The sequence below is a fragment of the Lithobates pipiens genome, unplaced genomic scaffold, assembly GCF_037356315.1.
Source record: "Lithobates pipiens isolate NorthernLeopardFrog02 unplaced genomic scaffold, aLitPip1_a1.2 Scaffold_19, whole genome shotgun sequence".
Lineage (NCBI taxonomy): Eukaryota > Metazoa > Chordata > Amphibia > Anura > Ranidae > Lithobates > Lithobates pipiens.
Genome location: NW_027507764.1, coordinates 34,401,513 through 34,424,473, shown reverse-complemented (window position 1 = coordinate 34,424,473; position 22,961 = coordinate 34,401,513). Strand labels below are relative to the sequence as shown.

The 22,961-nt window shown below is 42.4% G+C and overlaps 1 protein-coding gene across 20 annotated transcripts in view; it reads left to right on the top strand.

Moving 5' to 3' along the window:
- OBSCN (obscurin, cytoskeletal calmodulin and titin-interacting RhoGEF) overlaps positions 1 to 22,961 on the top strand; it is a 705,115-nt gene that overhangs the window by 349,807 nt on the left and 332,347 nt on the right. For 18 of the 20 annotated variants that reach the window (XM_077490633.1, XM_077490622.1, XM_077490628.1 and 15 more), the window contains 2 exons: positions 13,564 to 13,830; positions 16,306 to 16,578. The exons of 1 other annotated variant lie outside the window; for it this stretch is intronic. In XM_077490633.1, coding sequence (XP_077346759.1) covers positions 13,564 to 13,830; positions 16,306 to 16,578 — 540 coding nt within the window. The remainder of the gene's footprint in view (positions 1 to 13,563; positions 13,831 to 16,305; positions 16,579 to 22,961) is intronic. One more of the 20 variants, XM_077490627.1, reaches the window with a different exon arrangement.

Here is a 22,961-nt window from a genome sequence, read left to right as displayed (position 1 = left end):
GCAAGTTCAGAACCAACTTTGGCTGTCCAGGAGACAAATTTGGTATCTCTTCCACTACTATATTAAGGTTCCCCTTAATATTTCAACTAGACCTTTATCTAGGCAGGTGGACTGGATGGCCAGAAAAAGAAGGATCACAACATCATCAAGGGAGTAAATCCAGCATCAAGTGGTGTATATCAATTTTCAATAATGGTGTCCAGTGATGTAAACATAGGGCTGGGAATCCTAGTTGATGTCATTGACCATATTTGGTTACAACCATATATGGTCGATAGGTATGAACTCAAGGTTCAGTCTGAACACAAGTTCAAAACCAACTTTGACTGTCCAGGACAAATGTCATATATATAGTAGTGATATTTCTACCACTACTATATTAAGGTTCCCCTTAATATTCCAACCAGACCCTTATCTAGGCAGGTGGACTGGATGGGCAGTAAAAGAAGGATCACAGCATCATCAAGGGAGTCAATCACAGAGTCCAGTGGTGTATATCCATTTTCAATCATGGAGTTCAGTGATGTAAACACAAGGCTGGGAATCCTAGTTGACTGACCATATTTGGTTATGACCATATATGGCCAATAGGGAAGAGCTAAAGGTTTGGTCCGAAGAGGAGTTCAGAACCAACTTTGGCTGTCCAGGACAAATGTTTATTTTGTAAATTATATGTAGTGGCTTCTGGGTGGCCAGCAAAAGAAGGGTCATGGTCAGGGGAGGGCTGGCAGCCTTAGGCCTGGGGGGCAAGTCTAGTCAAGTGGCCCATTAATCCACAAATCAGCTCACCATCAACAGTGCCCATCAATGCAGCCTCACCAATGCCCATCAATGCAGCCTCACCAGTGCCCATCAGCTCAGCCTTGTCAGTGCCCATCAATGCAGCCTCACCATAGCCCATCAATGCAGTCTGTTCAGTGCATGGGGATTAGAGAGAGAAAAGCTGCTGGATAACACAGAGCGGAGATCTCCCGTTTACCCAGTGCGGCTTCTGTCATACGAAGTCGTGCCTCCTGGACCAGGTTCTATGATAGATGTCACCAGTGTGCTCTTTATCATAGGACATCCTTGGCTTCCTGGCAGTACACTGAGGTACATGTCACAGAGGAGCCGATGCACGTACCCGGTTGCTGTGATATCTGCCGGGCACCCGCAATCGCTCATGACAGAGCAGGAATGTGGATCTGTGTGTGTAAATACACAGATCCACGTCCTGTCAGGGGAGAGGAGACAGATCGTATGTTCCTAGTATATAGGATTGGTTTCCTCCCTAGTCAGTCCCATCTCCCCCACAGTTAGAATCACTCCCTAGGTAACACATTTAACCCCTTGATTGCCCCCTAGTGTTAACCCCTTCCCTGCCAGTGATATTTATACAGTAATCAGTGCATTTTTATAGCACTGATCGCTGTATAAAAGTCACTGATCCCAAAATAGGGTCAAAAGTGTCCGATCTGTCCACCGCAATGTCACAGTCACAATAAAAATTGCAGCATTACTAGTAAAAAGAAAAAAATAATAAAAATTCCATAAATCAATAACCTATTTTGTAGACCCTATAACTTATTACTGGTTATCGCAATTTTTTTTACCAAAAATATGTAGCCTAAACTGTTAAGGCTTAAGTTGGCATATTATAGCAAAAAGTAAAAAATATTGTGTTTTTTTAACCAGTTCCCGACCAGCGCACGCCGATGTATGTCGGCACAATGGCACAGGCAGGCATATTGGTGTACAGGTACGTCCAATCTGGTCGGGACTCCTGTGAGTCCGGTCGCGGGTCCCGCAGACTCGATCGCCACGGGCATACCCGCGATCGTCTCACGGGGCGGCTGAACAGAGAGATGCTGTTGTAAACAGCATCTCCCCGTTCTGCCTAGCAACAAATGATGCTGATCTCTGCTCCATGTGATTGGAGCAGAGATCAGTGACCCCCCCCCAGTTAGTAACACACCCCTAGGAACACTTAACCCCTACACTGCCACCCCCTGATTAACCCCTTCACTGCCAGTGTCATTTACACAGGAATCACTGCATTTGTATAGCAGTGATTACTGTATAAATGACAATGGTCCCAAAAATGTGTCAAAAATGTCCTATGTGTCCGCCGTAATGTCGCAGTCACAATAAAAATCACTGATCGCCGCCATTACTAGTAAAAAAAAATTATTACTAAAAATGCCATAAAACTATCCCCTATTTTGTAAACGCTATAACTTTTGCACAAACAAATCAATAATCGCTTATTGCGATTTTTTTTTACCAAAAATATGTAGAAGAATACGTATCGGCCTAAACTGAGGGAAAAATTATTTTTTTTATATATTTTTGGGGGATATTTATTATAACAAAAAGTAAAAAATAATGCGTTTTTTTCAAAATTGTCGCTCTATTTTTGTTTATAGCGCAAAAAATAAAAACCGCAGAGGTGATCAAATACCACCAAAAGAAAGCTCTATTTGTAGGAAAAAAAGGACATCAATTTTGTTTGGGAGCCACGTCGCACGACCGCCAAATTGTCAGTTAAAAAGGGAGTTCGCCGGGAGTCCGCGTTTTTTTTTTTTTTTTTTTTTTAAAGCCAGCAGCTACAAATACTGCAGCTGCTGACTTTTAAAATAATGACACTTACCTGCCCAGCGCGCCCGCGATGTCGGCACCCGAAGCCGATCTCGCGATAGCCTCTCGGGTGCTGCCGCCGCCATCTTGGGTATGGGAATCAGGAAGTGGAGCCTTTCGGCTTCATTTCCCGGTTCCCTACTGCGCATGTGCGAGTCGCGCTGCGCAATAAGGATGGACCCGCTGCCTCTGGCATCTGTGTGTTTCCCAGCAGGCAGCGGGGGACTTTCGGAAAGGGGCGTAATCTACACCCCTTTCCGCAGAGAGCTATCCCGAAAGTGGGTGCAGATACCTGTACTGTACAGGTACCTGCACCCCCCTCCCCCCTGAAAGGTGCCAATTGTGGCGCCGGAGGGGGGGAGAATTCCAATGAGCGGAAGGTTCACTTTAGGGTGGACCTCTGCTTTAAAGCGACGCAGTGCCCGAATCGCAAAAAAGTGGTCTGGTCTTTGGCCAGTAAAATGGTCCGGGGCTGAAGTGGTTAAAGTTGGCACTCTTTTTTTGTTTAAAGTGCAAATAATAAAAACCGCAGAGGTGATCAAATACCACCAAAAGAAAGCTCTATTTGTGGAAAAAAAATTATTTGGGTACAATGTTGCATGACCGCACAATGAAAACTGACCTGGGCAGGAAGGGATGAAAATGGCCGGTATTGAAGTGGTAAATTAATGAAAGTGTATTTCTTCCAAAAAAAATTGTATTTGAAAAACAGCTACATAAATACCGTGTGACATAAAATATTGCAACAATTGCCATTTTATTCTCTAGTCTAGGGTCTCTGCTAAAAAAAAAAAATAAAAAAAAAAAAAAAAAAATTATATATATATATATATATATATATATATATATATATATATATATATATATAATGCTATAATGCTTGGGGGTTCTAAGTAATTTTCTAACAAAAGATTTTTTACTTGTAAAGAAGTGTCAAAAAAGGTTTAGGCATGAAGGGGTTAATAATATCAGCTCCCAGCTTGAAACAATGGGAAAGAAGTGAGAAATCTTCATAGTGTAAGACTTTTCTTTTTAATAAAAAATAAAAAAAACACATTTACCAAAAAACTTACATTATCTGTGCTCTGTCTATAGGATCAGCCTCATGGGGTGACAGTCTGCTCCCCCACAGCCTCTCGTTTGTTCTCTTCCTGTGGTCAGGCTAGGGAATTTTTTGCGCACAGGAATTGCTATTAGGCCACTAGGACTACATGTCCCATGATGCTTTGCAGCTGCTGGAGGCTCTGATGGGCTCCCTCCCTCTACCAATGAGGAAGCAGGGGAGGGAACAGAGTGGGCGGACGCTCACACAGGCTGCAGTCTTCGGAGGAGGAGAGGAGAGGAGAGGGGGGGGAATCCCCCACACGAACTGACAGGTCAGGTTGGCTCTCACTCCACTGTCAGTGGATTAGTGTGAGCGCGACTGATGGGAGGTGCGGGAACAGAGCGGCCTCCACTACATAAGTGAGTGTGAGTGCCTCTTGAGTTTCCGCGCCCCTCCCTCTGCCTCAGCTGGCAGCCCCTGCCCTGACCCGAAAAAAAAAAAAAAAAAAAAAACGTGAGCAGTGGCCGCCGGCCATTATGTGTATATTGTTAGGGCAGCCTAGGGGGAAATTGCCACCCTGCCCCCCGGCCCAGCCCGCCCCTGCTCATGGTATTAGCAAGGGAGCCAATTATGGCATCCAGTCATGTGTATCCAGGCATGTACTGGCCATCGGGACTACTGGGAGTTTCCTGGTGGGCCGATGGCTCAGGGGGCCACTCTGATGTAATGGGGCTGGTGATGGGACACTCTGATGTAAGGGGGCTGGTGATGGGACACTGTGATGTAAGGGGGCTGCTGATGGGACATTCTGATGTAAGGGGGCTGCTGATGGGACACTCAGATCTAAGGGGGCTGCTGATGTGACACTCTGATGTAAGGGGGCTGCTGATGGGACACTGATGTAAGGGGACTGCTGATGGGAGACTCTGATGTAAGGGGGTGCTGATGGGACACTCTGATGTAAGGGGGCTGGTAATGGGACACTCTGTTGTAAGGGGGCTGGTAATGGGACACTCTGTTGTAAGGGGACTGGTGATGGGACACTCAAAATGTAAGTGGGCCAGTCTGGATGAAGTGCAGGGCCAAATTTCTGTCCAAGTCCAGCCCTGTGTGTATCCATCTTCAATCATGGGGTGTCTTAATATAGTGGTGGTAGAGATATCACTACCATACAGTATATGACCTTGGACTGAGGCATGTGGACTGAGTGGCAAGGAAAGGAAGGATCACAGCATCCTCAAGGGAGTCAAGGGAATCCTAGTTAACATCATTAACCATATTTTGTCACGACCATATATAATCATTGGGGATGGGACAATCTGATGTAAGGGGGCTGCTGATGGGACACTCTGATGTAAGAGGGTGCTGATGGGACACTCTGATGTAAGGGGGCTGGTAATGGGACACTCTGTTGTAAGGGGGCTGGTGATGGGACACTCAAAATGTAAGTGGGCCAGTTTGGATGAAGTCCAGGGCCAAATTTCTGTCCCAGTCCAGCCCTGTGTGTATCCATCTTCAATCATGGGATCCAGTGATGTAAACTCAGAGCTTTGGATCCTAGATGATGTCATTAAACATATCTGGTCATGACCATATATGGTCAAAAGGGATGAGCTCAAGGTTCGGTCCGAGGACAAGTTCAGAACCAACTTTGGCTGTCCAGGACAAATGGCATATATATATATATATATATATATATATATATATATATATATATATATATATATATATAAAACAGTAAATAGTGTAGCGCTACTATTAAGTGAATATGTAATCCCATGAGAAAAATCCGTATACGATCACAAATAATCACATTAATCAGTAATCACATGGGAAAATCAGTAATCACATGGGGAAAATCCATATACGATCACAAATAATAATAAATAGAGTCCTCTGTAGTGTGACTGGTGCACAAAGAGTGTGATAAAACTTCTTCAGAAGAAATAGGCGTTTCACTAGTCAAGTGCAACTAAATATGTCAACTTGTCTGAAGATATCAAAAAGGTGGGTAGAATACTCTTACCGAATATGATGGACTCACAAGGTCTTACGACGCTTGAGTCGGAAGCGCTTGGGGTCCAGACCTAGGACCAGATGGTAGGTTGGTGGTGGTCCGACCGGATATTGAGAAGACTCCAAACGACTGAAGACCCTGGGGGGTGTCTCACAGGGGGTTCTCCGGAATGTTCCTCAGGTTGTCCAATTCGGATGTAGCTCAATTGGAATTACAACCCCAAATGAGGGGTGAGGGATTTGTAGAAATTAGAACAAAAAAGAAAAAAGAAAGCTCCACATGGTGCGGGTCAAAAAATATTAACCATCAGGTTTTATTAAAAGGTCATATAATTGGATAAAAATTATGACTGGTGATCACAAGTGAACAAAATAAAAGCAATGTGGGGTGCCAAAAGCGAGCCCGACGCGTTTCGACGTAGAATGTCTTCAGCCCCTGTTGAAGACATTCTATGTCGAAACGCGTCGGGCTCGCTTTTGGCACCCTACATTGCTTTTATTTTGTTCACTTGTGATCACCAGTCATAATTTTTATCCAATTATATGACCTTTTAATAAAACCTGATGGTTAATATTTTTTGACCCGCACCATGTGGAGCTTTCTTTTTTCTTTTTTGTTCTAATTTCTACAAATCCTTCACCCCTCATTTGGGGTTGTAATTCCAATTGAGCTACATCCGAATTGGACAACCTGAGGAACATTCCGGAGAACCCCCTGTGAGACACCCCCCAGGGTCTTCAGTCGTTTGGAGTCTTCTCAATATCCGGTCGGACCACCACCAACCTACCATCTGGTCCTAGGTATGGACCCCAATCGCTTCCGACTCAACCGTCGTAAGACCGTGTGAGTCCATCATATTCGGTAAGAGTATTCTACCCACCTTTTTGATATCTTCAGACAAGTTGACATATTGGGTTGCACTTGACTAGTGAAACGCCTATTTCTTCTGAAGAAGTTTTATCACACTCTTTGTGCACCAGTCACACTACAGAGGACTCTATTTATTATTATTTGTGATCTATATGGATTTTCCCCATGTGATTACTGATTTTCCCATGTGATTACTGATTAATGTGATTATTTGTGATCGTATACGGATTTTTCTCATGGGATTACATATTCACTTAATAGTAGCCCTACACTATTTACTGTTTTAAATTGTTTAACTTTGTTTGTTTGAAGTGTTGGCAGCTGTTTTTTCACTTGTTTTCTTGTTAGCTAGATACAGCGCGGTGTTTTCCCCTTCTTTTTTTATATATATATATATATATAAACAGTGGTATCTCCACCACTACTATAATAAGGTTCCCCAAAAAACTCCAACCAGACCTTTAACTAGTCATGTGGACTGGGTGCCCAAGAAATTAAGGATCCCAGCAGCATCAAGGGAATAAATTACAGTGTCCAATGATGTATATCCATTGTCAATCCTGGAGTCCAGTGATGTAAACAAAGGGCTTGGGATCCTAGGTTACGTTTATTGGCCATATTTGGTCACGACCATATACTGTATAGACAATAGGGATGAATTCAAGATTTGGTCTGAACACAAATTCAGAAAAATCTTTGGCTGTCTGGGACAAATGTCATATACTGTATGGTAGTGATATATCTACCACCACTATATTAAGACACCCCTTATTCTTCCAACCAGACCCTTATCTAGGCATGTGGACTGAGTGGCAAGGAAAGGAAGGATCACAGCATCTTCAAGGGAGTCAAGGGAATCCTAGTTGACATCATTGACCATATTTTGTCACGACCATATATAATCATTGGGGATGAACTCAAGGTTTGGTCCGAACATGAGTTCAGAACGAACTTTGGCTGTCCAGGACAAATGTAATTTATAGTAGTGGCATCTCTACCCTTATTATTCCATCCAGACCCTTATCTAGACATGTAGACTGGGTGGCCAGGAAAGGAAGGATCATGGTATCATCAAGGGAGTCAATCAGTGATATACTATACATCCATTATCAGTCACAGTTTCCAATGATGTCAACACAAGGGTGGGGACCCTAGTTGATGTCATTGACCATATATGGTCACTACCATATATGGTCATTAGGGATGAGCTCAAGGTTTGGAGTTCAAAATCAACTTTGGCTGTCCAGGACAAACGTCATTTATAGTATAGGTTTAAAATCTCTCATTTTAAAGGAAATATTAAGTTTCCTCTAGTCTCATATTTTGCTACAACATCATGTTTTGCACTTTTTAATGTCAGATTATTAACACTTAAAAGGTGACATGTCAGGGAGGAAATATAAAGTAATCTAAAGTAATCTGTTAAAGCCCCTCCTTCATAAAACAATATGTGTCTGCTCTCTCTGCCTTTGTTACATCCTGAGTCCATGTCCTGCTCCAAGAATGCCACTAGTGAGGTTACCACACCTTATATATACACACTTTTGCCAGGTCAGTGAATCAGAAAGTATTGGAACCAGAGGATTGACATGACAGCCTCAGAGGTCAACAGTGGAAACACACATATTTTCCTAAGCTCAGGTCTATTATATACCATATATCAACTCAAAGCTCAAAGGAAAGTTCTATTTAACCAAGCTTGTGATCCTTATAGCCCTGCCGGATAGCACAGCCAGAATCGACAACCCACATTTTCCTCTTAGTGCAAGTTTGCTGTAAAAACACTGACGTTGACTCTATCTAAGATTTTTAGGAAGAGTGTGTTAAAGGATAAAGTGTGCTATAATTGTACCATTAAAACCAATGCCAAGTGTACAGGATACACAATCAATGATGCATATTTACTTTTTTTTTTTTACTTGAAGGAAAATTAAATGACTATGTTCCTTTATATTTGAGGCTATTAAGTGGAGAGTAATAACATTTGATGTATCTGTACTTCAAGGTACTACAGGCAACCATAGCAAAATTCCTGGCCAGGCAAGGAGGGTGGGAATTCCAGCATACTGCACTAATTGAAAGTGGACCTTGCTGTAAAAAATAAGGTCTGCCTAAATTGCTTGGTCTGCTGCCCATTACAGATTGCCTACTGTTAATAGCTGTATAATGTACAAAAAATGTACAAAAAAAAAATCATACTTTCCTTACATCCTTCTTCTGCATGACCTCACCTTCCTTCCAGGAAGATTCTGCAGAGCAGCCTAACTCCAACCCTATTACAAGAGCATCTTGCAAGATTTTAGCTCCTCTATATTCAGCTCTGTATTCAACAGGTTCTAGTCGGAAGGAATGTGACGTCACCCTTATCTACAATGCCTTGAAAAAGTATTTATACCCCTTGAAATTTTCCACATTTTGTCATGTTACAACCAATTCTTCTTCGCAAAATAGCTCAAGCTCTGCCAGATTGGATGGAGAGCATCTGTGAACAGCAATTTTCAAGTCTTGCCACAGATTCTCGATTGAATTTAGGTCTGGACTGTGACTGGGCCATTCTAACACATGAATATGCTTTGATCTAAACCATTCCATTGTAGCTCTGGCTGTATGTTTCAGGTTGTTGTCCTGCTGGAAGGTGAACCTCTGCCCCAGTCTCAAGTCTTTTGCAGACTCTAAGCCCTTGTACACACGGTCGGAGATTCCGACAACCAAATCCGTTGGAGTAATTCTGACTGATTAATTCTGGAAGAGGTCCAGAAGTGATGTTGCATACACACGGTCGGACTAAGTTGTCGGAAAATCCGATTGTACATAACGTGATGACATTATTTCGTTACGACGGGACTACGTTCAGGCTAGTAGCCAATAGCTTTGGCCTAGGAATTTGATCTGAGCATGCGTGGCACTTTGTCCGTCGGAGTAGGCTACACATGATCGGAGTATGTCCAATAGGAGCATTTTGTTGGAAAATTTTACCGGCAAGTTGGAAAAGTTGGTCCGTCGGATATTCCGACGGAAACAGTCCGATGCAGACCACACACAGTCGGAATATCCGACAAAATGGTCCGATAGGAAACATTCCGTTGGAATCTCCGACCGTGTGTACAAGGGCTAACAGGTTTTCTTCTAAGACTGCCCTGTATTTGGCTCCATCCATCTGCCCATCAACTCTGACTAGCTTCCCTGTCACTGCTGAATAAGGATGAGCCGAACACCCCCCCCCCCCCCCCCCCCCTGTTCGGTTCGCACCAGATCCTGTGAACAGACCTAAACTTCATGTGAAATTTAGAACCCTATTAAAGTCTATGGGATTCGAACGTTCAAAATTGAAAGTGCTAAATTTTAAAGGCTAATATGCAAGTTATTGTCCTAAAAAGTGTTTGGGGTTGGCGTGGAGTTCCCCCTAAAAATACATACCAGACCCTTTATCCGAGCATGCAACCTGGCAGGAAAAGAGGGGGGACGAGAGAGCGCCCCCCCCCTGAACCGTACCAGGCCACATGCCCTCAACATTGGGAGGATGCTTTGGGGGTCTGTTTTCCTTCAAAGCACCATGTCCCCATGTTGATGAGGACAAGGGCCTCATCCGCACAACCCTGGCTGGTGGTTGTGGGGGGTCTGTGGGCGGTGGGCTTATCAGAATCTGGAAGCCCCCTTTAACAAGGGGACCCCCAGATCCCGCCCCCCCATTTGAAATGATAAGGGGGTACTTACCCCTACCATTTCACAAAGAAAATGTAAAAGAATGTTAAAAAAGACAAACACACTTTTGAAAAAATAAATAAAAAAAGATTCCAGTGGTGGTAATCCACTCTTGCTATCCAGCGACAGATGGTCATCTCTCCGGGGTCCAGCGATGGCTGATCTGATCAAGCGACGGTGATCTCTCCCTCCAGACCAGCACAGCACAATCCATCCATCCACTGTCTCCACTGGCGGAGACACTGCGGGGATCCCGGCAGCCTGACATTTCTTATATGAGGAGGGCGTGGCCATCCCCTCATAGGGTCACAGACCCCCAAAGTATCCTCCCAATGTTGAGGGCATGTGGCCTGGTATGGTTCGGGGGGGCACTCTCTCATCCCCCCCTCTTTTCCTACGCCCTGCCAGGTTGCGTGCTCGGATAAAGGGTCTGGTATGGATTTAGGGGGAACTCCACGCCATTTTTTTTTTAATTTGGCGTGGAGTTCCTCTTAAAATCCATACCAGACCTGAAGGGTCTGGTAATTGAATTTGGTTGAACCCCACGTTTTTTTTTTTTTATCAATGACTTTCAATGACTGTTCTCTGTATTACGGGGAGCCGACAATTCATTATAGCCGCGAGTGATTTTAAATGACTTTTTTTCCTGCAGAAATTACAGTTTGTGCAGGGACAGTTCTAAGCACGGGAAACATGCGCCCCATTACAGGCATACTATAGACACCCCCCAGGTACAAACTTTTATTGTTTCACTTTAAGCATTATTAAAATCACTGCTCCCGAAAAAACTGCCGTTTTTAAAACTTTTTTTGCATTGATACATGTCCCCTTTAGATTTCTCCCATAGACTTGTACAGGGTGTTCCGTGGCTTTTCCAATTTGCCGCGAACACCCGAAATTGTTCACTGTTCGCCGAATAGGCGAACAGGCAATGTTCGAGTCGAACATGAGTTCGACTCGACTCAAAGCTCATCCCTACTGCTGAAGAAAAGCATCTCCACAACACGATCCTTCCACTACCATGTTTCACGGTGGGGTTGCTGTGTTCAGGGTGATGTGCAGTGTTTATTTTCTGCCACAAATGGCATTTTGCTTTTAGGCCAAAAAGTTAAATTTTTGTCTCATCTGAACAGGGAACCTTCTTCCACATGTTTGCTTTGTCCCCCAGATGACTTCTCGCAAACTGCGAATTGGACTTCTTATGGCTTTCTTTCAACAATGGCTTTCTTCTTACCACTCTTCCATAAAGGTCAGATTTGTGGAGTGCCACGGCTAATAGTTGTCCTGTGGACAGATTCTCAAACCTAAACTATGGATCTCTGCAGCTCCTCCAGAGTGACCATGGGCCTCTTGGCTGCTTCTCTGATTAATACTCTCCTTGCCTGGCCTGTCAGTTTAGGTGGATGGCCATGTCTTGGTAAGTATGCAGTTGTGCCATACTCTTTCTATTTTTGGATGATGGATTGAACAGAGCTTCATGAGATGTTGAAAGCTTGGGATATCTTTTTATAACCTAACCCTGTTTTAAACTTATAATACAAGGCAGTATTAGAAGAAAACCCTGTTAGATTCTGCAAAAGACTTGAGACTGGGACGGAGGTTCACCTTCCAGCAGGACAACGACCCTAAATATACAGCCAGAGCTACAATGGAATGGTTAAGATCAAAGCATATTCATGTGTTAGAATGACCAAGTCAAAGTCCGGACCTAAATCCAATTGAGAATCTGTGGCAAGCCTTGAAAATTGCTGTTCACAGATGCTCTCCATTCAATCTGACAGAACTTGAGCTATTTCGCAAAGAAGAATGGGCAAAAATGTCCCTCTCTAGATGTGCAAAGCTGATAGCGACATCCCCGAAAAGACTTGCAGCTGTAATTGCAGAGAAAGGTGGTTCTACAAAGTAATGACTCCGGGGAAGCTGAATACCACTGCATGTCACACTTTTCACTTATTTATTTGTAAAAAAAATTGAAAACCATTTGTCATTTTCCTTCCACTTCACAATTATGTGTCACTTTGTGTTGGTCTATCACATAAAATCCCAATATAATACCTTTAAGTTTTTGGTTGTAACATGACAAAATGTGGAGCATTTCAAAGGGTGTGAATACTTTTTCAAGGCACTGTAGGACACAAGTAGAATATGGGGGTGAGTCCACTTTTTTCTTTACATGAACATGTTACAACTACTATAAGTAAGTGATTTGTGAAGGAGAACGGGCCCCCAGGCAATGTAATCAGACCATGTACTTTATTGCAAGGTCTACTTTCAGTACTTTGTGATGCATCATTGCATTCCAATGCTAGCCATCTAGTGATGTCACCATAGATGATGCTGCCAAAGTTGTCTTTGATGACCTTGATGCTCTCCTTGATGACTTTGGTCACCAGGATAGGAGGGTCAAACACCCTGATGGCAATAAAAAAAAACCTTTAACAGTTCCACACCCTAAAATAAATAAAAAAACAAGAGTTGGCATAAGATTCACTTTGAGTATAGAGGTATTTTAATTCATTTTTGCCTTTTCTGAACATGTTTCTTAATGTAGAAGCATGTCCTTTGTCAACTTTCGTGGTGTCACAGGGCACTCCTCTTATAATTTTTTTTCTGATAGGCATATAAAACACCCAAATAGAAAACAGTAAAGGGTTCTGACAGCCAAACCACAGGACTTTTTTCAGTTACTAGGGACAATTTAAGCATTGGAATCTTTACACGGTAAAGTAGAACTCCAGTTAAACCAATCCTTCCATTTATTTTGAAACCCTGCTGATTGGCAGCAGTGGTGGGGGATCTTTTCACCAGGATTGAGCAGTGCTCTGTAATGGCGTGTGCATGTCGCGCTGTCCATGAATACTGTGAGCCCAGGAGGTGTGTCTATGAAAGCTACGTCTCACAGGAAGTAGGATAAATGATGCTGGTCACCATTCAAACCAAAAAAAACTGGTGACACCAGGTGGAGAAGTAAGTTGTAGACATTGTTGGGTCCTGAAGAGGGTAAGTGGTATTTGGCCAGATTTTTTTTTTATGTAAGATAGGGGAGGGTCCCTTAGCTGGAATTCCACTTTAAAGTTTCATCAGAATTCTTATAAATTCTAGTTGTAAAATTGTAATGAATACTTATCCTGTACACTAAGCTTCACCAACAAGCTGTCTCTTGTGATTTATGGCTTCCACATGGCTGAAACCGCTAACCACAGCCTAATCCATCTGCCATCATGCTTTTGCTTCCATTGCTTTGGGCAAGATAAACAAAGTCATGTTCATCAAGAGCCTTTAATGCATGTCCCTCTGACATGTTGGTTGACAGATCCAACTCTTGAGGTGGTCAGTCCAATGAATGACCTCATCATTGATGAAGATGACACTGCAGAGTTCATCTGCCAGTACTCTAGGCCAGTGCAGGCCACCTGGAAGAAAAACGATGTAGTCGTAAGTTCTGACGGGAAAAGAATCATTGTCGAGCAAGATTGGAATGTGGCCAGGCTGACCATTAAGTCTGTGGTTCCCGAGGATGGTGGCGTGTACGTGTGCGAGGCTGAAGGCACTAGAGTTGTGGCTATGCTGGAAGTCGAAGGTGAGGTCTTCGACCACATGCGGAAGACTCTTACTCCTACCAGTCTAACAAGCCAACCATTAATACTGATTACTGACCTGGATGGGTTTTACGTCTTTACAGGGCTGTCTGCATCTTCTCTTCATCCCTGTTTTTGCATTAGGGGTCACCTTCTGGAATAGAAGAAATCATATTTACTCTTACTTGAAAACTGGGGGGATTGTTTTTTTTTAATTTAGCATCAGTCACAATTTTATACTGATATGAAATGGGTAATTTTCAAACATATATAAGGGAACCACATTGCTTATTTGTCAAAAATGGTGTTCCCTTTTATATAGTACCATCGTGTCTTGTAGAGTCTGTGAACATTGTTGGCTTTCTATTGTTTTACTGTCATATTTGAATATTCTGTGTTGTTCTCACGTATGTTAAAAAAAACAATATGTGTTGATTATTGTTCCCAGTCTTAGGGAAGTGTATGAGCAATATTTCAACACCAGAGGGAAGGAATAATTGGTCCAAGTCTTAGGGAAGCATATGAGCAATATTTGGACACCAGATGGAAAGTAAATAGCAATAGCAATAAAAGACAATACAAGACAACCGTTCATCAGTTGCTTTGTATTTTTGCTGCAGAACAATTTTTAGGGCTCAGTTTTTATAGTACTTGAACTATTTCCCAGCTTGAACTGCCAGCCAAGCATTGACAGAATAAAATGAGAGGCACCCTAAAAATTTCAGAATCAAATGTCACATCTACCAGTAACATAGGCAATCACTTGAGTTGTACCTGAAGCTAAAATTCTTAAATCTTTTTTGTTGTTGTTTTAGATCAGGTAGAGAAAAATTAAAGCTGACACTGCAGCAAAACATGATAAAATGTGATTTAATGCACTTTACTGGAATCTGATTTTTTTTACTTTTATCAATTAATAATAGGCCTCAGTTGACCAGTGAATGTAGCATCCACAACAGATATAAAAGTATTTTTTCTTAAAAAAATAAACCTGAAGCCCTCAACTCCGAACACATTTGGCAAGTGGCACAACAGTTTAATAGTATAGTTTGTGAAACTTTTTTTTTTTGTAGTACCACAGTGCATTGTCTTTAAAGTTTAATACAATATCAAAACAGAGTGCACAAAAGCACTTCGGAACCACAACTCCACATTCCCCAAACCTCCTTCAATCCCTGTATCCACCATTATTCTCAATATTAAAAAAAAGACTTTAGATATGTGTTTGGAAGAAATTGGCTGGTCAAAAAAGCACCTGAGAACTTGAATAGCCTGTAAATAAAAAGGGAAAGGCAGATTTTGTCTTGCAATAAAAAATAATGTTTAGTTGCTTTACAGAATGTTAGCAGCATGGTTAGTCCACAATTTAAGAGGGAGAGACGAGGCTGGTTTTATCTTGAAACATACATTAGAGTATATTATTTGAGAAACAATTGCAACAAATATTTTACAATGCTCAGGCAGTATGTAAGCAGCTTGATTAGTCTGCAGTATAAAATGGCAAGACAAGGCATGCTTTATATTGAAACAGAAAATAAACTGTATTTTTTAAGAGACAAATGCCACAAATATTTTTCAGTGGCTGGACAATATATAAGCAGCTTGGATAGGCCACAGTATAGGTGAAAGGGACAAGGCAGGGTTTTATTTGAGAGACAAAACAACCAACATTTTTATTCTACATAACCTACTTAAGTAGAGAGTAGCTGCTAAAAAAATTTTATGAACTGGGAATGAAAGTGTTAAAGTATAACTATAGGCAAAACTTTTTTTTTTTTTCATTTTGGATAGTCAGGGAGGGTTATAATCCCTGTAAGGTTTATTTTTTTGCCATCCTTGTCACATTGGGGAGATTTAACTTCCCCTCCTGTCCCATAGCCAAAACAGGAAGTGAGAGGAAATCCCTGTAAATTAAAAGAATCCCTTGGTGCTCCCCCCCGTTTACCAGAACTAGTGTTCCCATTGGAAGATTTTATTTTGCTTTCATTTTCAACGATAATGGTAAACAGGACAAATGGAGAAGGTGAATCTCCCTAACGGGGGCGCAGACAGCAACAATAACTGACAAGCATTCTAATCCCTCCCCACTTTATCCAAATCTAAAAAAAAGTTTTCCCTATAGTTATACTTAAATACATAATTTATTGCATTAACATCATCATGTAATCTGTACTGTTTTGTCCATTTTGTCAAGTTCTAGTAAATACCTTTTGAGAGTTTTATGTCTTTATGTGCTTTTTCCCAATTTACAACAAGGTGTATATTTTGCCAACACCTGGGAGCAAATGGTAGTTTGTCCAGATAGATACTATCTCTAGTTTAACAGATGAAATACAGTAGCTCTACATTTTCCCCTAATTACTGAAACATATTCTGTAAAGTTCTTTAAACAAATATCTGTATCAGAGTTTAAAAGCAGTTGAAGTTTGAAGTAGTCAGCTGGTGTTATAGCGGTCTTTCATTGTGTTTTTTACTAGCCAAGAATAAGATATTGCAAGGTCTGGAAAATGTAGATGCGATAGAGGGTGGCGAAGCTCTCTTTGAGTGTTACTTGACCAAACCAGAATGCTACAACTACAACTGGCTGGTAGATGATGAACCAGTACAAAATACAGAGAACATTGAGCTGGTGTTCTTTGAGAATGGGCGCAGGCATCTCCTCTTGCTGAAGAACCTCACTTCTGAGGACAGTTGCCGAGTCACATTCATGGCAGGAGATGTGGTTTCATCTGCTTTCCTCAATGTTCGAGGTAAGGCCTGCAATCACTGCATGCCCGCTACTCCTGCTGTGCCATCACTGGCTGCGTCCCCTTGCACAAGTCCACTGATCCGCATGTAATCTTTTAAACTTAGCCGACCTAGCCAGTACTGACAATATTAAAACTCCAGGATGAGTAGATGAAAGCTTTCTAAACTGTGGTGTTGATATATCTGTGAAAGTCTCATTTATTGAAGTAGTGAAATATCTAGTAGCAGTTTATCTCATTTAACTGGACTTGTTCCATTGAAGATGTTCCACCACTCATCCAAGTGGCCTCCTCTTTGCATACGAGTGTTGAGAACATACTCCAGAATTTATACCCACATGGGAAACTTTGTCAAGTCAACTGTTTAGTGTCCAAGACAGGGGCGTAACTATAGGGCCCCATATTCCAGAGGAATAGCTGCCCTATACATCTGGTAAGCTGGGTGGTGGGGGAAGGTATAGAGAAACCAATTCCCTCCATTTTCCTCCTACAGCCACTGAAAGCCTGTTTCCCTTCTTCCCCCTCCTGCAGTTATTCTGCTTCTGTAGGAGGAAAATGGAGGGCATTGGTTCCACTATATACCATCCCGCTGTCCCTCTTATCCAGGTTACTTGTCTCCTCCTGCCCTCTGGCCCCTGTGTGCTCCCCTGGTCCCTCCCTCTCCAACCGGCATGCTGCTGGTTTGCCCCTCCCGTCTACCACCGGCTGCTGTGGGGGATGTGTCAGGATAGAGAGAAGGAAAGGGGCTGATAATTGTAATTTACCGGCCCTTTCCTTTTCTGAATTGGATAGTGAGTAATCGGTACCGATCACTCCTGTGTCCAATCATAACTGAAGCATAGTAAACTTTATTTACTATGCTTCAGTTTGTGAATGAACAGGAAGCTCTATTCCTGTTCACTCATTCTGTGCAGCTAACGCTATACTGGATATTAAGGGCTGTGTCCTCAATCTCCTTTCTCTGTCTCAAAGGTGAAGCATCAGAGGCCTGTTTAGACCCCTGATATTTCACCAAAGCCTCCCAATGGGGCTCCTGAAAAAATTGTGAAAATAAATGTGAAAAAATAAAAAAAATAAAATGGTAAAAATAATAATAAAAAAATAACAGAAATGAAAAACTATTGACACTAGTGGCAGAACTACCAGGGTCACAAAGGTTGCACTTCTGACGGCCCTGGCGTTCTGCCACCATGGGGGGGGGGGAGGCCGGCGGGAAGGGGGACTGCCACAGAACATCTGAAAGGGTCCAGCTGTGGGACTGTAATAAAAGGCCCCACGATGGGAGTAAAGGGCCCTCTGGATCAGTGGGGCCTTTCATGGTTTCTTGCACTGGGATCCTTAAGGTTCTAGTTACGCCTCTGGTCCAAGAATAAATAACAGTAATAAAAAAAAATTACTGACACCAGTGGCAAAACTACCTGGGTCACAAAGGTCGCATTTCTTAGTGGGCCCTGGCATTCTGCCATCACGGAGGGAGGGGGGCAAGACCGCAGGAAGGGTGCCTACTACAGAACATGTGAAAGGCTTCAGTTATGGGACTATAATAAATGGCCCCGCAACGGGTCCTGGGATCAGTGATAAGGGCCCCCCGGCTGGGGATCAGGGGGCCTTTCATGGTTTCTTGCACCAGGACCCTGAATATTCTATTTATGCCTCTGGTCCAAGAACATGATAAACTTTAACACCTCCTATTTTGTTTGCAATATATAAATTAGAATAGGAGGCTTCCCAAAATGTTTTACAGGTACATCATATGGTTGAACAATCCACATCTGCTGTGATATATTTCATGACGACATAAAGATAGGATAAAGGTGGCCTGGCTGCCTTGTGGGTATAAATAATGAAGTACGCTCTAGACCAAGGAAGCCACTTGGATGACAGGTGAAACATATTTAAAGAGGGTAGATAATATATTCCAAAACAAGCAAAACAGTAATCTCAGCATTAACAGCGCTAATAGAATAGTCAAATACAATATTCAGTGCAATCAACAAAAAGTCCTTTGAAGGATCAATCCACTTAAAAGTGTATATATACCGTATTTTCCGGCGTATAAGACGACCTTTTGCATGTAAAAAAATTGGCCAAAAAGCAGGGGTCGTCTTATACGCCGGGTCAGCCCCTCGGATGCCGGCTGGGTGTTCGGTAATACTGTATGTAGCTTCGGCTACATACAGTATATACCGCTGAGCCAATCCTGGTGTGCGATGTATTCAAATGAATACAAAGCCTGCTCGGATTGGAGTAACGACCTCTGCCAATCCGAGCAGGCTACTCTGTAGCCTGCTCTGATTGGCTTGGAGAGTCAGAGCGGCACGGGCTGATGATGTTACAGCCTCTGCCAATCCAAGCAGGCTTTGTATTCATTAATAGAATACATCGCTCGCTGTGATTGGCTCCAGCAAATGCAGGAAGAAGGAAGAAATATGAAGCCTCGGAAGCCTCGAAAGCCGGGTCGTCTTATACGGTAAGTACAGTTTTAAAAGCGTTTTTGTCCTGTAGGTTTAGGGGGTCGTCTTATATGCCGGGTCGCCTTATACACCGGCAAATACGGTATATAAAAAAAATCCACATTAAAATCAATATATATATTAAAGAAGGTGTGCTCCTTAACCCTTAGCAACTAGGACTAGGTTTCTCCTCTGGATACCAACACCTCGTGCATGAAAGCTCTCCATTGGTAATGAACTCACCAGACACAGGTGTATGACCGGCACTATGACTGACAGACGAGGGCGCCGTGTAGTCACGCCTTAACGCGTTTCATCATCACGTCTTCGTCGGAGGGCCAAAAGGTCCAAGTCTGAGTTGGTTACGGAGCACACCCTCTATTATATATATTTTCTTAGATTGATTTTAATGTGAACTTTTTTTATATATACTTTTAAGTGGATTGATCCTTCATAGGACTTTTTCTTGATTGCACTGAATATTGTATTTGACTATTCTATTAGTGCTGTTAATGCTGAGATGACTGTTTTGCTCTTTTGGCATATTTTATCAATTGATATTATTTATAATAGCTGCTGCTGTGCATTGAATCTATTGGTCCATTTCGGCGCTTGGATCAGTGACATTCTCTTTGTTAACTGATATTTTATATATTTAAAGAGGAGTTCCAGTCTGTGAAAAAAAAGAAAATTAAAAGTCAGCAGCTACAAATACTGTAACTGCTAATTTTTAATATAAGCACACTTACCTGTCCAGGGATCCCGTGATGTCGGCACCCCAAAACGATTCGTCCATCGGCTTCGGGTGCAGTAAGGGAAACCAGCAGTGAAGCCTTCAGGCCTTTCTGAATGGTCCCGTCGTCTTCTGGGATAAACACGGGTCCCAGAAGGCAGTGGGGAGGGGGGAGGAGGAGAGCCCGGACATGGCGAAGATCCTTGTGCAGCGATCTTACCAGGAACCAGGTACACGCTACCCCCCCAAAAAGTGCCAAATGGGGCAGTGGAGTGGGGGAGAGTGCGAACAAGCAGAACTTCCCCTTTTGGTTGGAGCTCCGTTTTAATATTACAGAACAAGTCCAGCTGAATTCAACTAATATCCATCGGTGTCAATGATCACATGTTGGGCATAGATCACCTTATATCTGATAACTTATTAAGTAATTCATTAAGGGTTTAATATTATTCCTCATTAGTGAATAGTTTTTTTTTTCTTCTAATATTTATGAACATTTGACCTGCTATTTACCACTGCATGGCTAAACTCCTTTACATTGGCATGATCATTGTATTAGGAAATGTAGAAGAAACATTCAAGAGATATCTATTTACAACATGAAAAGATTCATTTAGAAATTACATTAGCTACCACTTTTAGGTGATTATTGTTTTTCTTAAATATTATAATTTTACATACTACAATGGATAGAATTTGAATAGAAATGTAAAAAGTGTAAAATGAAGGCAATTAAGTCACATTTTTGAAATAAGGTCTTTAGATGTTGATCTGCATGCAGCAAATTTAATGACTGTTGATTATAACAGTATGAATTAACAAATAAGCAGTCATTAATGCAAACAAAATCTTTAGCATTGTTTAGGAGATTTTTTTGTCCCTTTTCCAGCAGTACAGCTTGAAACCACTTTAGTATTCCGGGATTGTGTTGAGAATTAAGTCTTTATTTGTGCCAAACTGAAGCTCTGCTCGTGTATGGTGGTCTTTACAGCTGATGAGTTCAGCCTAAGAAGGGCTCTTTCTTCTTATAGGGAAAGTCAAGTGTAGTAAAAAAAAAATAAGGTATATATTAAGCCAGAGGCATATTCAGAAAGGGTGTTGCCAAGATCCCTGAACAATCACCCAAAAATGGGACTCTAATGCCACGTACACGCGATCGAATTGTCCGGCAGACTTAGTCCGGCAAACAATCCGGCAAACAATCCGCCGGACTTTCTAATGAACGGACTTGGCCACACACGGACACTCCGAAAGTCCGGCGAATTCTAACGCGATGACATACAGCACGTACGACGGGACTAGAAAAAGGAAGTTCAATAGCCAGTAGCCAATAGCTTCCTTCTCGTACTTGCTTCTGAGCATGCGTCATTCTTAGTCGGCCGGACTAGCACACTGACGAATGGATTGTCCGCTGAAAGCCAAGTCCGGCGGACAAATTTTGAGTCAAAACTACTTTCTAAGTCCGCTGGACTTTACGATGAAAAAGTCCGCTGGAGCCCACACACGATTGAATTGTCCGGCATAATGCGGTCCAGTGGACTAAGTCCACCAGACAATTCAGTCGTGTGTACGTGGCATAAGAGGCAACCCAATACAAATGGAAAAATGTCATCTGAATCTTTATTTAACAAAATCAAAAACCTGATTTCATAAAAACTATACAGTATATGGCTATATATACACTCACCAGCTACTTTATTAGTTCCTCCTTGCTAGTCCCGGTTTTGACCCCCTTTTGCCTTCATTCTTCATGGCATAGGTTCAACAAGGTGTTGGAAACATTCCTGAGAGATTTTGGTCCATAGTGACATGATAGCATCACACGGTTGCTGCATATTTGTCAACTGCACATCCATGATGCCAATATCCCCATTCCACCACATCCCAAAGGTGCTCTATTGAATGAGGTGTGGTGAGTGTGGCAATTGGAGGACAGGGACCTCATTGTCCGGTGGTGAGATGATTGGAGCTTTGTGACATGGAGCATTATCCTGCTGGAAGGAGCCATCAGAAGATGGGGACACTGCAGTCATAAGAAGATAGACATGGTCAGCAACACTGCTCAGGTAGTCCATGGTGTTTAAGCAATGCTCAATTGGTACTAAGGAGCAAAAGGGTGCCAACAAAATATCCCCCACACCATTACACCACCACCAGCCCGTACTGTTGATACTAGGTGTACATACACTGGACCCCCTCCACACCCCCCCCCCCCAGTCCCGCTGTATCTGAAGCCGGCAATCACCCGCTAGGAGACATCGGATCGCCGCTTTACCAGTCCAGGGATTTAAAATTAAAGCAGGATGGATAGGGATCCATGCTTTTATGTTTATGCCAAATTCTGACCCCGCCATCTGAATTTCACAGGTGAAATCCAGACTCATCAGACCAGGCAATGTTTTTCCAATCTTCTAGTGTACAATTTTGGTGAGCCTGTGCAAATTGTTTCCTGTTCTTAGCTGACAGCAGTGGCACCCGGTGTGGTCTTCTGCTGCTTTAGCCCATCTGCTTCAAGGTTTGATGTGTTGCGCATTCAGAGATGGTATTCTGCATAACTTGGGCGTAACGAGTGGTTATTTGAGTTACTGTTGCCTTTCTATCATCTGGAACCAGTCTGTCCATTCTCCTCTGACCTCTGACATCAACAAGACATTTTCCTCCACACAACTGCCGCTCACTGGATATTTTCTCTTTTTCGGACCATTCTCTGTAAACCCGAGAGATGGTTGTGTGTGAAAATCCCAGTAGATCAGCAGTTTTTTGAAATACTCAGACCAGCCCGTCTGGCACCAACATCCATGCCATGTTCAAAGTCACTTAAAGCCCCTTTCTTCCCCTTTCTGATGCTCAGTTTGAACTTCAGCAAGTTGTCTTCCCTACGTCTAGATGCCTAAATGCATTGAGTTGCTGCCATGTAATTGGCTGATTAGCAATTTGTGTTACTAAGCATTTGAACAGGTGTACCTAATAAAGTGGTCGGTGAGTGTATAAGAAGATGCTAAACAACAATATTCCTGGTATCATACAAAAAATATCACCTCAAAACTGCACAAGTAACAAACATATGGTGATGAAAGTTTGTTGGTGCGGTGAAAGAACCTGATGCATTTCAGAAAATATGTTCACAATACATCCCCTTTAAGGCTTTTTATTCCTTTGAAGTTAAAATTTAGTAGAATTTCTCAGGTGACATTGACGTC